At 38.3% G+C, this 13533-nt stretch overlaps 1 protein-coding gene across 3 annotated transcripts in view; it reads left to right on the top strand.

Annotated features, from left to right (window-relative positions):
- LOC111155561 (doublecortin like kinase 2) overlaps positions 1-13533 on the top strand; it is a 143789-nt gene that overhangs the window by 75970 nt on the left and 54286 nt on the right. For all 3 annotated transcript variants that reach the window (XM_022515801.1, XM_022515810.1, XM_022515790.1), the window contains exon 3: positions 11634-11736. In XM_022515801.1, the coding sequence (XP_022371509.1) occupies positions 11634-11736 (103 nt within the window). The remainder of the gene's footprint in view (positions 1-11633; positions 11737-13533) is intronic.

The following is a 13533-nucleotide window of genomic DNA, read 5'->3' as shown; positions in this document are numbered from 1 at the left end:
GGGTTAATCTGAGGATGGATTTTTATGTGCAGAGATTAAACTTCTGGAAAATGTGGCAGGTTTTGCCTTTATGTTAAAATTTTAAAGGTCATAATATTTATTAATACATGTTTATACTCTTAGAATTTCCAGTCTGGCAGCAAATTGAGTTTCATTCTAAATTGTGCTTGTAATTTGTTTTTAGAAAGAGCAAATTAGTTTGGAGTTAACAATTTCAGAAGTTATTCAGTATTCCCTGAAGTATAGGAGAACTCACACTGACCTTATGACATTACTTAGAAGCTGAGCCTTAAAAAGAAAGATAAATCCTAAATATACGTTTATGTTCTTGACATTCATTTACTTCATAAAAGTAAGACATAGAAAATGGTCTGGTTATTTAGATTTTGGCATGTATAAAAACTTCTCTGACCTACCTCAGTAAGCTCTCTTACGTTGTTTTTCATAGATGAAATCACACTGTTTTCTTCTTTAGGGAGACAGTGTGTGGTCAAGTACGAAGAGTATGTTCTGGGTCACACTGACAGAGTTTAGATCTCAGCTCCTCCTTCTCTGGCTGTTGACCTTTAGCAAGTTATTTAACCTCTTTGAGCCTTTGTTTATTGTGTAAAATGGGAATCACAGTGCCTACTTCACAAGGTTGTTCTGGGGGTTACATGAAATTCTTGTGTTAGTGAGATACATTGTGTATGGTGTGTAGTTAGGTATTCTATGCTTGTTCCCTTTTCCTTTCTCTTGGAAACAGAAAAATCTGGATTAGAAAATTTTATTTTCGTTCTCAGTTGCCCCTCCTCCAACACTTATGATTTGATTTTTGGTGTTTATTCTTTGAAGACGATGGAGTCTGGGAGAACATTGACTCCAGTTCTAGTCACATCTGCTTGCAAATGTTCAACTTCAGCTTCTCCAGAATTAGAGGAAAACTCATGATGGTTGGTTTAATAGATTTCTTCTGACTTCCTTACCTGAATTATTGTTTTTACATAGGCTTCACGCCCAGAGACACAGGGCTAGATCTCATGACCCTGAGATCAAGACCTGAGCTGAGATCAAGAGTCAGATGCTTAACCAACTGAGCCATCAGGTGCCCCAGTGATTTCTTTCAAATTCTTGCTGCAACCTCCTTCCATGGGTAGAAAGCTCTAGAGTAGATTTGAAATTTTTTTCCTGTAGTCATTGATACTGGGGCCATGGAGCAGTCAGAGGGTCAGCTTGAAAATGACCTCATTTCTAGGAAGAGTGATCATTGTCTCTCCTCCAGAATACATTCAGTAGCCAATATCTTTTTTTTTTTTTTTTTTACAAGATATTTTCATCCTGTTAATAGAGGTATTTTCTGAAACCAAATCTTTGGTCTCAAGATTCTGTGATGAGTTTTGATTGGTGAATAGCCATTATTATGAGGACGCCAGGGTGGGAGAGGGAAGGTTAGGTCTGGTCTTTTTTTTTTTTTTTTTTTTTAATGGGAAACAAACTAAATGTCAGGAGTTGTGTGTAGATGCAGTTGAGAAGCCCTTTACTGTCAAGTACTGTGGTCTCTTAGCTTCAGTCCTGTTTCCATGGCAACCACAGGGTCCCAGTGCCTGGCTGAATGGTTTTACAGGAAGCTGAAAAACACTGCTATTCTAAGTAGCTTTCTTTTTACTGTACAAAGGAATCCTTCCCTTACTGTAGGCCAGCCAGCCTTTACTGGGAACAAAGCAGGCTAATTATGCTAATTGTATTCTGGGTAGAGGGTAAAGAAATGGGGAGACCCCCAGCCCCTGCTTCCTGACCTGTGAATTTGTTTTTCTGGTTGTTGTTCCTAGCGTTTTGGAAGAAGCACATAACTTACCTTTTCTTCATTTTGTATATGGGTTTTCCTGTTTGTGTTAGGCAGAATTTATATTCTAAGGGTAGAACTGGTTTAAAAAAGAAAAAAAGAAAGCAAGCAAGAAAAGAAGGGTGGTGGTGTGTGTCTGGGATAATATTGGTTATGGTGAAGTCGGCTTGCTGAATTTATAGCTTTCAAGTATCTGTGAGTTAGTGTGTTTACCAACAAAGAGCCCCATGCTAGCAATAGAAACAGATAATGGCTCAGCAGTTATTAGGCTTATCCTTTATTGTATGTTAAAATTGTCTTTTGGATTTTCTTTATGTCTTAAAAAACTTGTATTTCCATTTGTTTATATGGTAGAAAAATTATGTATGGTAGAATAGTCTTTGAGGTTCAAAATTAAATGCAGTTCCTTTTGGTAATTTATGCCTTGTGTTCATTTCTTAGGAAAAGAAATCAAGGTATCAGTGCAGCTCTATTAAAAGCTGATATAATGAGAGACTGTGGACTCTGAGAAACAAACTGAGGGTTTTGGAGGGGTGGAGGGTGGGAGGTTGGGTGAGCCTGGTGGTGGGTATTAAGGAGGGCACCTATTGCATGGAGCACTGGGTGTGGTGCATAAACAATGAATTCTGGGACACTGAAAAGAAATTATAAAAATAAAAAACCTGATATAATGACATTAGTTTCAAATATAAGCTAATTAGTGGACTTTTTCTGAGCTCCTTCTTTAGAAGTAAGTTAGAAAATTTTTTTGTTGTTGTTTTTACTCTTCAGTGGGGACTGAACTCTGATAATGAAAGTCTTTAATTTCAACAGATGTGGACTTTTGTTCCTTTCTGTCTCTTTCTTTCATACACAGAGTTAAAATTAAAGAAAATCCATACAAAATTCCAATGTGTGTTTTATACTCCTGATATCCATCATCTTGATGGTGGCAGGCCAGGTCTGAGGACTGAGAGGGGGCTGCACAGGATCAGACAAGAGGGTCCCTCCTGTCTGCGTGCTGGGGAAATCAAACACAAGCCAGCAAATGGGGAAAGCAGAGATTATTGAAGAGGTAGAGACAGTGCAGGTAAAGACAGAGCACCTGGGAGACTCAGAAAGGAAGGAGGGAGTCTTGTCTTTGCTTGAGGTATTAGGGGTTTTTATTGAGGACTGTGGTCTGGTGTACATGTCCTCTTAGGCATCTAGGAACCTATCAGAACAAAGATGAGGACCCAGGTCTTATTCCTTGGAGCTAAGGAGTCTTGGAGTCAAGATAGCACCAGTGGTCTGTAATAAGCACTTGATGACTTTTTAGTCATTCCTTACATGTTATTTATTATGCTGGAAGATCCCAAAGAAATCATTAACTCCTTGTCCCTTACAAGGAGGACGTATATTAAGGCATGTGTAGGGCAGGAGTGCAGGTCCTAGCAAGAGGAGGAGCAAGACAGGGAGCAAAAAAGCAGATTTTCATGGAGTCCTTCAGTTTCCCCATCTCAGTTCCATTTCTTCTATAAAATGTGGTTCTTGTTCTGCAAGTTAGACATTTCAAGGGAGCTAAGATTTTGACCCTGACTATATTTAAATAAGTCAATGCCATATTAAACTAGTCCTTTACTGAGATCCAATGATGTTTCTTTTGCATTTTTATTAGGTCTTAGAAATTTTCAACAAAATAGTTTTGGAAAGTATCTCAAGGGACCTCATTTAAGACATCCTCAAGTCTGGCTAGCACCAAGTGGGAGCTTTAATAGCAAATTGCTTTGCTTTAAACGTCCTCTACCAAATGGTTGTAGTTGTAGATTTCATAAGTAGTTTTTCTGAGGTAACCCTGAAATAGTGATGAAAGGCATTTAATTCATGAAAGAGCTTTCATGATCTAAAATGAATTTTTAGGAAGTTATTTTAAGGTGTCTAAAGCCAAAATGTGATCAGATATTTGCTGATGTTGGGGGAGGTCATCAAGACGTGATTGCTGGTTGACCCATGAGCAGATGTGTGTGGTCAGAGACTCCCTTACCCATACCACCATCTATGGAATATGGATTCTGCTTGCCTTCCCCCACTCCCAGAGGCTGCTCTGAAAACATAGTCTTGAGATAATGATGTGTGTTGAGAACATCTGTGTGATATATGTGACTGAACCTAGTTAAAACCTCTATGTGAAATTTTGATTGTTAAAACTGCTACCTACCAACCTGGAGTTAGCTGCCTCTCTCTGGTTTCTTCTTGCCCACTGAGTAAGGGGCCTGTTTCAGATTTCAGAAGATCTTGAGAAGGTTGTGAACCAACAGCTGAATATTTGAATTTGACTGGTGTGATCAAAGAGTTTATAGGTTATCTTGGCATAGAAAACAATTATTATAAATCTGGGAACAAGGACTACCTTGCGTGTTAATGAGTTGATAGGAATTCATTGAGGAAGTGTGAAGTGGAGCCTCAAGAGTGGGGCCCTTTGGAGGGAGTGGGACTTAAAGCATTTCATTAATTTAACAGAAATTTATTGAACAAACCCTTTATGCTAGACGTTACTTGCTATGCTGGAGTTATAGTAATGAACAGGACAGCGTCCCTAAATGTATGGAGCTCATAGTCTGGTGAGAGGTCAGGATGCAAAACCAAGCAGTTACCTCCATGATAATGTCTATGTTGGGGGAATTACAGACTATTAAGGGAACACCTGGATTTGGAAGGGGCAACAAGAGTTCATTGAAGATTTCTTTGAGGACTTTGAGGACACATGAGGCTGAAACAGAAATCCCAGTGGACATTGCTATTTACACTTATTTTTTTACATGCTTAACTTTTAGAAACAGTCTCCAAAAATATATATAAGCTTTTCCTAGAAACTAAAATATTTAGACTTTAGAATTTTTATAGTAAGACAAGATTTTAGAAAAATCCAAACTGCTTTACCACCAGCTTCTTTGTAACTGGAGAGGATAAAAAATGCAAGATTTCCCAATCGTGCCAGTGGGTCAGGAAATAGAGACCTCCTCTGGTTCATAACGTGAGTGTCCAGGGAAGATTATATCTCTGTGTCCTCTACCTTTTTTCTTTCGAGGAAAAGTTTTACTCTCCTAATACATGCATAATATCTTTGTCAGACCTGAAGCTTTTGTATCTGTTTCTATATCCGTTAACAGAGAACAAATGTGGGGGGAAAGTGGTCACGCTGTTAAGTAATCTATTAATCTGTGTAATCTGTTAAGAACTAGCACTAAAATTATGGCTGCCACCTAGTCACCCCAACCTAATTAATCTGTCTCCTGAAGGAAAAATTGTTTCTAAATGGCCCACCTTCCTTTGGAAAGCTCAGATATACTCCCATTGATACATTACTTCTCAGTTGGTTGTTTCCGCATTAGATCCCAATGATTGCTTCAGTTTTGTACCTTAGCAGAAATATTACTTCCCCTTGTTTATGTAGCTTCTTTCAGGAGCCACATAATATCCATTATTTCTGAAGAGCTTCTTGCTTTGAAGAACTTAGAAGCAGACAGTAAGAGGCCTTACTTACTCTTTCCTCACCCTTGGTAAGAAGGACTTTCAGATGTTATTCATGGTATTAATATGTTCTTTTCTGAGTCAGATCTAGTGACATGGCCCATAATTCAAAGTTAAATCCCAGTTTTAAAAATAATATGATAAAAGGAACAAGACCACCACAGTTGAAGAATAAGAAATATATTTAAAAACATAAAAGTTAGAATTGTGTAAGTAATCAAATATATGAAATATTCTGAAGGTACTGGATATTTTATTTTATGGGGTGCTCTTCTGTGCTTTTTTTTTTTTAAGGTTTTATTTATTTATTTGGCAGACAGAGATCACAAGTCGGCAGAGAGGCAGGCAGAGAGAGAGAGGGGGAAGCAGGCTCCCCGCTGAGCAGAGAGCCCGATGTGCTCACCTGGGTCCCTGATCCCAGGACCCTGAGATCATGACCTGAGCTGAAGGCAGAGGCTTCAACCCACTGTGCCACCCAGGTGCCCCTCTTCTGTGCTTCTTTATTCCTATAACTGTTAGGGTGTTCTATCATAATATTCTTTTATTATAACATTTGAACTGTAACTATTACTTTTCTTATCCGTTTTAACCAATAGACTGTGTGCTTCGTGGCTTTAGTTTATGCCTGACATATTGTAGACACTTATTTGATGTTAAAATGAATGTACAGTAATAAATTAATGTTACTCCCATTGATAAGAAATAGTTATTGTAGCTTACATCAGACCCTGGCATTTTATCAGATACTTCACTCTGAAAAACATTGACTGAATTTGGGACGTTACTAGGAACAATTAAGTATATAGTCCATACACTTGTAAAATGTAAGCATGAGCAAATAATGAGTATATTGTATGGAGGGCTAGTATTACACAATATTACACTATATTACACAAATAGTTGTAGCATAAAATTGGAATGGTATGCTTACAATTCTCTGGTTATCTGCATTATCTAAAAATGTTGACATTTAGCTTACATATGTAGACTGGTGCTTTGCTTTACTATGTTAAATTTAAATCAAATCTCTTTTTTTCCCTTTTATAATTATTCCTAGATGCTGTTGGTAGGAACTATTTTTAAATATATGCATATAAATATATTTATATGTATTTTACAAGTATATGTATACATGTGTATTTATATATAGCATGAATCACATTTCTGTATATAATTTCTGGGAGCTTAATATAGCTTAATTTTTAAAAAATCTTAATTTTTTTGCCTATAATTTTCCACAAGTCAAGACAATGGAAGGAATGTTTCTAAGTTGTCAGTGGTATTTTCTGGGAAAATGTCTCATTTATTGAACTTGTAGGAAAGCAGGTATTTTGTTTATACTTACAGGAAAGATTATCCATTAATTTAAATTTAAAAAGTATTTGAGGCCACGAATTAATGAAAATGAAGAAATAACAGCTGCTTTCACACGTGATCACATTTAGTCTTTAAAGATAAATTGGCATCTTTTTTTCTTTTTTAAGATTTTATTTATTTATTTGACAGAGAGAGAGAGATCACAAGTAGGCAGAGAGGCAGGCAGAGAGAGAGGGGAAGCAGGCTCCCCGCTAAGCAGAGAGCCCGATGAAAGGCTCAATCCCAGGACCCTGAGATCATGACCTGAGCAGAAGACAGAGGCTTAACCCACTGAGCCACCCAGGCACCCCTAAAATTGGTATCTTGCCCAAGCCTCCTACAGGCTCAGCAGTGCAGGCTCTGCTCCAGGCAAAAGCTTACGCTTCCCAGATGCTTCATGGGCTAACACCGGTATTTTATTTCTATTTGTTATTTTTAACTACTCTGTACACCCAATGCAGGGCTTGAACTCCCAACCCTGAGATCAAGAGCCTCATGTTCTACCAAGTGAGCCAGCCAGGCACCCCTGACACTTGTATTTTACATAACACCGTATAAACTGAGTTTCCTCTGCAATGAAAGTGAACAGAAAACTGGAACCTGCTCATCCCTCTTCTGCAGATAGTATCTCGGCTGACGTTTAATCATATTCATCAACTTGCTTCACTGCTGGTGTTCCATTTCTGGTGCATTTTAACTTTACAGTTTAGTGAAACATAATAGGGACAGTCTAAACGGTCCATGTCTATATTGTGAAAAATGTGAACAGATGTGTATTTTAAATCAGCAGCAGTAGAGGGAGAGAATATTTCCATTTGTTCCTTATTTACTCATTATCAGTACACTCTAGTTTTCCGTATCATCTGTGTTCCTATCGATTTTCTTCTCTTGACTAGTCTGATGCAACCCCATGATAGAGTAACAATGCCAGCTTAAAAGGTTTTGATTTTCTAAAATAATATATGGACTGGATAACTTCTTTCATTTTAGAACCAAGAATTTCTGTCACATGTAGACTGTGGGATCCTGAGTCCACCCTTAGTGCTGCTTGTGGGGACATCATTGTTTCCCCCTCAGGACAGTGTACCAGATTACTCGGGTGTGGTGAGGTGCAGGCAGAGGGTTTAGGGCCAGAACCCGGACTGGGGGTTGGGCTCCTCTTTTGGTTAGAGACACTACACTGTACAGTTTCTATAAATAGGACCCTTTGCTGGGGACACAGCAGTGATCAAGTCAGACCTGTTCTTTTCCTTTCAGAGTGGAGGCATAGGTGTTCACTAAACTAATAACAAAGAACTCCCCACAACCCCATATTGCAATTTTACATCTTTTCTTCCTCCTCTAACCTGCTGTACCTTCTCCCCCAGCCTCAGTTTCAGCTGATGACTTTGTTTCAGTTTTCTCAGTGAAGTAGGAAGTAATCAGAAAACGTCCAAACACTACACCACCATGTGTCCTCACCTTGCAGCTTCTACCTGGCTTCCTTTACTGGGGAAGACTGACTGTAGTCTCATGTGAGGTCAGTCCCATCTGCACTCCGCTCCCATCTCCTCTCTCTTACAAAGGATCAGAGCTCCTGCAGGATTCCCCTTTCTTTCTTGCATCACCATTTTTTTTCCTACTAGGTCATTTCAGTAGCATAGTAGAGTATTTTTTCTCTCATCTTAACAAATTCTGCTAACCACGAACTCTACCTCCTCTTTCTGCCATCTTCCCATTCCTATGTCCTACTTTATCAGTCAGAGCTCCTTGAAAGAGTCGTCTATGTCTCCAGTTCTTCTGCTCTCCTGTAGTAAAACTCTCCAATTAGACTTTCTCTTCAACCACTCCACTAAAACTATTTTTCATCTTTAAGATCCCACAAATCTCTATGTTGCTGATTCAGTGGCCACTTCTCAATCTTCATCATACTTAACCTGTTGATAACATTAACCCAGGTGAATGCTCTCTCCTCCCTCCTCTTTGAAACACTTTCTTAACTTGGTTTCCAGCATGCTACAAATTCTTGTTTTTCTTCCTCCCATACTGGTTGCTCCTTTTCAATCTTTGCTGGATTTGCTTTTTCTGCTTGGCCTTGTAATATTACTTTGCTTCAGAACTCAGGCTTTAGATATTTTCCTTATGTTTGTTCATTGCCATAATTGATCTCAAGATTTTTAAATACCATCCATATGCTGGTGAGTCCCAAATTTATATCTCCAGCCCTGATTTCGCCCATGACATTCAGATTTATATATGTCCAACTTTCCAACCAACACCTCCACTTGGGTTTTTAATAGGCATTCACAGTTAATGTTCCAAATCTGAATTCATGAGCACCCTTTCTACACTAAACTTGTCCATTCTCTTGTGTTCTACCCTGTCAGAGTTCATGACAGCCCTATCTTTAGTGACTCAAACCAGACTCCCTGAGCCATCATATTCTTCTCTCTTCTTTCATATCCCCATATCCAAAGGGTGGTGTAGTCCCCTCACTTCCTCCACTCCCAACACCTTTGCACAAGCCATTCTTTTTTTTTTTTTTAATTTCAGTGTTCCAGAATTCACTGTTTATGCACCACACCCAGTGCTCCATGCAATATGTGCCCTCCATAATACCCACCACCAGGCTCACCCAACCTCTCACCCTTCTCCCCTCCAAAACCCTCAGTTTGTTTCTCAGAGTCCACAGTTTCTCATGGTTTGTCTCCCCCTCTGATTTCCCCCAATTCATTTTTCCTTTCCTTCTCCTAATGTCCTCCATTAATGTTATTCCTTATGCTCCACAAATAAGTGAAACCATATGATAATTGACTCTCCCTGCTTGACTTATTTCACTCAGCATAATCTCCTCCAGTCCTGTCCATGTTAATACAAAAGTTGGGTATTCATCCTTTCTGATGGAGGCATAATACTCCATTGTATATATGGACCGTATCTTCTTTATCCATTTGTCTGTTGAAGGGCATCTTGGTTCCAACACCTTTGCACAAGCCATTCTAATCTCTTGCCTGATGTAGCAAGAGCCTTTAATGCTTTCTACCCTTGCCCTTTTGTTACAGTCTGTTATGAGCACAATGTGATCCTGTTAAAAGGGACATCGCCTTGTGACAGTCTTCTGCTCTGAAGCCTCTGATGGTTTTCCATCTCAGAGTAAAGCCAAAGTCCATACCAGTGGCTGACAGGGCCCTATGTCATCTGCTCTCCTTCCCCTTACTTCTCTGATCCATTCTTCTCCTCTTTTGCTGTATTCCAGGACTGTTTCTTGTGAACGTGCTAAGCCTAATATCTTCACAGGGTTTTCCCATATTCTGTGCTCTCTGCCTAGAACACTTTGCCCACATGCTTGTTCCTTGGTCTCTTTTAATATTTTGTCCAAATGTCATTTTAGTGTGAGGCCTTCCCTGACCACCCTGTTTAGTACTGTAGCACCCATCCCACACATTCACAGTTCCCATCTCTGCTTTATCTTTCTCCATACCCCTTACCACCTTTTTATATTGCATTAATTTACTCACAAATTTTATTGTGCTGCTTTTTACACTTGCTTCATGAGAGTAGGATCATTTTATTTCTTTACTGATGTTTCTGTAGCACCTAGAATGGTGCCTGGCACATCATATATGCTCAGTACAAATTTGTTGAATAAAAGGAGACAAGAGTTGTTTAATGTTATGTGAGGTATGTCAGCATCCCGAGTCAAAATACATGTTTGTTTAAATCCGTTGTGTAACTTATTCATTTTATACCTACCATTCCTTGAGAGTAGTATATGAGGCAAATATGAACCTATTTAATAGTTATATAATTGGTTAACTATTTAACCAAATATGTATTCATTGGCTAGAACCTGAGTTGATGGGAGGCAAACATGGAAACCGTGTTTGGAAAGCCAATTTATACTGACAGGTGAAATCATTAAAAGATTGACTAGAAGATCTAAATTGAACTGCTGTAGAGAAAAACAAAACAAAAACACCTGGATTTATTACAGTCCCTAGACTTGTTAAATACTTTTATTCTATATAATAAGCAACTTAATTGTTTACTTTGGCATTTAGTCAAATACCAACAAATTTAGTACCAGATGAAATATATCCTTGTAATAAAATCAATCGCTCAGATCCTAGGTACTAGAACAGTGATTAAAAAAAAAAAAAAAACTTTATTATTAGGAAAAGAGTACTTAAAAAAAAAAATCACATAGCCAGTTGAAAAACAGGTAAACGTGGAATCTACCTATGTCCAAAGTCCAGAAGGATAGTTCTTATAATCCCTGGCAGGAATGGATGAATGTGCTCACTGCCGTGAATCCGGTTTCTGTGGAATCTGAAACTGATACTGTGTGTTGGGGGCTAGGGTGAGGGGTTGAAAAAAGAATATGAAATTAAAACTATCTGTTCAGGTACAGGACTTTGGAAGGGCTCCGAGGCTTCCTCTGATCTTAATGATGACGTTGGTGATGGAGATGCGTGTTAACACATTGAGCCTTGAGATGCCCAGCACTATTCCAAGCAGGTTTCATGCATTATTCCCCAAACAACCTACAGTGCACTGGACCAAAGGTACAGAGAAGTCATGCCCAGGGTGACACAGTTGGGAAGGGGGAGACTGAGGAAGGGTAGAAATGAAGAAATTAGACTGAGAGCAGAGACCTCCATCAGCCTCAGCCCCGTCACCCATTAATAGGGGGAACACGGAAGAAAACACATTGCTTTGTGTGAATGTCCTCGACTCCACTTGTGAAATGGAAATGTTGATGCCAGCTATGAACTCCTCATTCTGTTGTGCTGAGGTCAGGGAAAGTGTGTGGAAGTGCTCTATAGAGTCGAGTGCTTGGAAATGTAGTGTGATTTTAAATTGCTTTTCACTCCAACACAATATTATAGGTGAGGCTTGCAAATGCAATGCATTTTGCTTTTTCTTTCACTTCTAATGTTTCCAATATATCTCTTAGACGTGATTTTTTTTTTTCCTTTCTTTTTAGGTTACTTGTCTGCAAGACTTTTTTGGTGATGACGATGTTTTTATTGCTTGTGGGCCTGAAAAATTCCGTTATGCCCAAGATGACTTCGTCCTGGATCACAGTGGTGAGGCAATTCTTTGACCGTCCTAGTAATCCTGAAACAGAGGTTCAGGGTTTAGTCAGATGACCCTTGCTAGGTGGTCTGGCATGTTGAAGAAAGAGGACATTGGTGGTATTCTTTTTGAACTAATGAAAGTAGAGAATAAAATGAAAACATTAGCCTAGTTGTTAAAAAATCTAATTCAGGTAGTTTTAAATTTTTTAGATTAAAATGAGTTGTCTCTTGACTGCCTTGTTTTGCCTCTGAAATGGATTTCCTGCCTATTTCAGAACAGTGGCTGGTTGTGCCACCTTAAAGATATGGGTTATATTGAATCTGAAATGGTTAGTTACCCATTTTCTGTGTTCATAACGAGATATGTAAAAGGTAATAATTGTTAATCATGGTTGTCTTGGCTTTCTTTTTACCTCGTTGTTTGCAACTTAAAAAAAAATGCATTGTTCGTATATGCAGAAAAAAATAAAGCTATTTTCATTGATAGAATGAGAAAATCCCTTTCTCCAATGTATGGAGTTTTCAACTTTATAGCAATAACCTTAGTGATTTCAGGTGTTATTGATTCTGGGAAAATTGCTTTACTTTTTCGTCTTGAATTAATTTAAACCTATTATAGTAATAGTGATTATTTTAGCTGATAGTAAAGTCAACTTCCTCTTAAAAGGAGGTAAAATCATACAGACATAACATTTCACACAGGAGATCGATGTAAAAGATGAAGTCTCGCTCTTTAATTTCATGAGTGAGGAGAGGTGGCCTTTCAAAAATTAGACGGTAGTCCCTTTCCAGTTGTAGTGATTCTGACCATCCAGAATTAGAGAAACATGTCACCAAATAAATCCTGTGATCCATAAACTTCTTAAAATTCAAGATGATGTGTTTTGTGGTACCAAACTTCCTTGAGTAATTCTTTCCTGTTAAACTATGTCGGTTACCATGGAGATAATTTATCTGCTTTGTGCTTGGGCCTCATTTATCTATACTTTTTTATTTTGTTTCATTTTTTTCATTGCTGCCAAGTTTCACTGAGGGTTTCTGTACTGTCTTATATTCTGTTGGCCTGGCCCTGATTTTAACTTGTAATACCACTAGAAAGAATCACAGAGAATGTCCTGTTATATTGTGTGTGCTAATGCTCTCCCCTGTTCCCATGATGATTAAGTCTGACTAAAATGTGCATTTGCATTATCATCTGTATTTTACATGTTTCTTGATTATAGCTTAATCTCATTTCATAGTATTTCTTTGATGCCAACCAATATTATTAAATTTGAAAGTTGAGACACTGAAACACAATGATATCTTCTACGTTATGAAGTTAATTTGGGTAGCAACAAAATATTTATTGAGCACATACTATGTATGTCCCAGGCATTGTTCTCTGTGCTTTGTGTGCATGTTGTAAATTTACTAATCTAGTTTTATTATTCATGGTTTTTGTTGTTAGCTACCAGTGGGCTCCAATAGTGAAAGGTGGGTGTAAGTTACTGATTTCTTCCCTCTCAGTTGCCAATTACTCAACCTTCTGCCAATGGAGGATAACTGGCTTTTTCATAAGATTTTGTGAGGATTAAGTGAAACAGTATATATAAAGCAGAAGGGTCCCTGATGTATGTGCTTCACTTTCATTATTATAAACGTCATTATTATACCTTCACCAGCAGGTCATGAAATTAAACTTGATTTGGCCACTGTTACATTTATTTGGAGAAAAAGATGTGTATTTTTTTTAAAAGATTTTATTTATTTATTTGACAGCGAGAGAGATCACAAGTAAGGACAGAGGCAGGCAGAGGGGGAGGG

This window comes from Enhydra lutris, unplaced genomic scaffold, assembly GCF_002288905.1.
Source record: "Enhydra lutris kenyoni isolate GAN:26980312 unplaced genomic scaffold, ASM228890v2 scaffoldscaffold3, whole genome shotgun sequence".
Taxonomy (NCBI): domain Eukaryota; kingdom Metazoa; phylum Chordata; class Mammalia; order Carnivora; family Mustelidae; genus Enhydra; species Enhydra lutris.
Note: the sequence above shows the minus strand (reverse complement) of the source record. Positions and strands in the feature narration are given on the sequence as shown.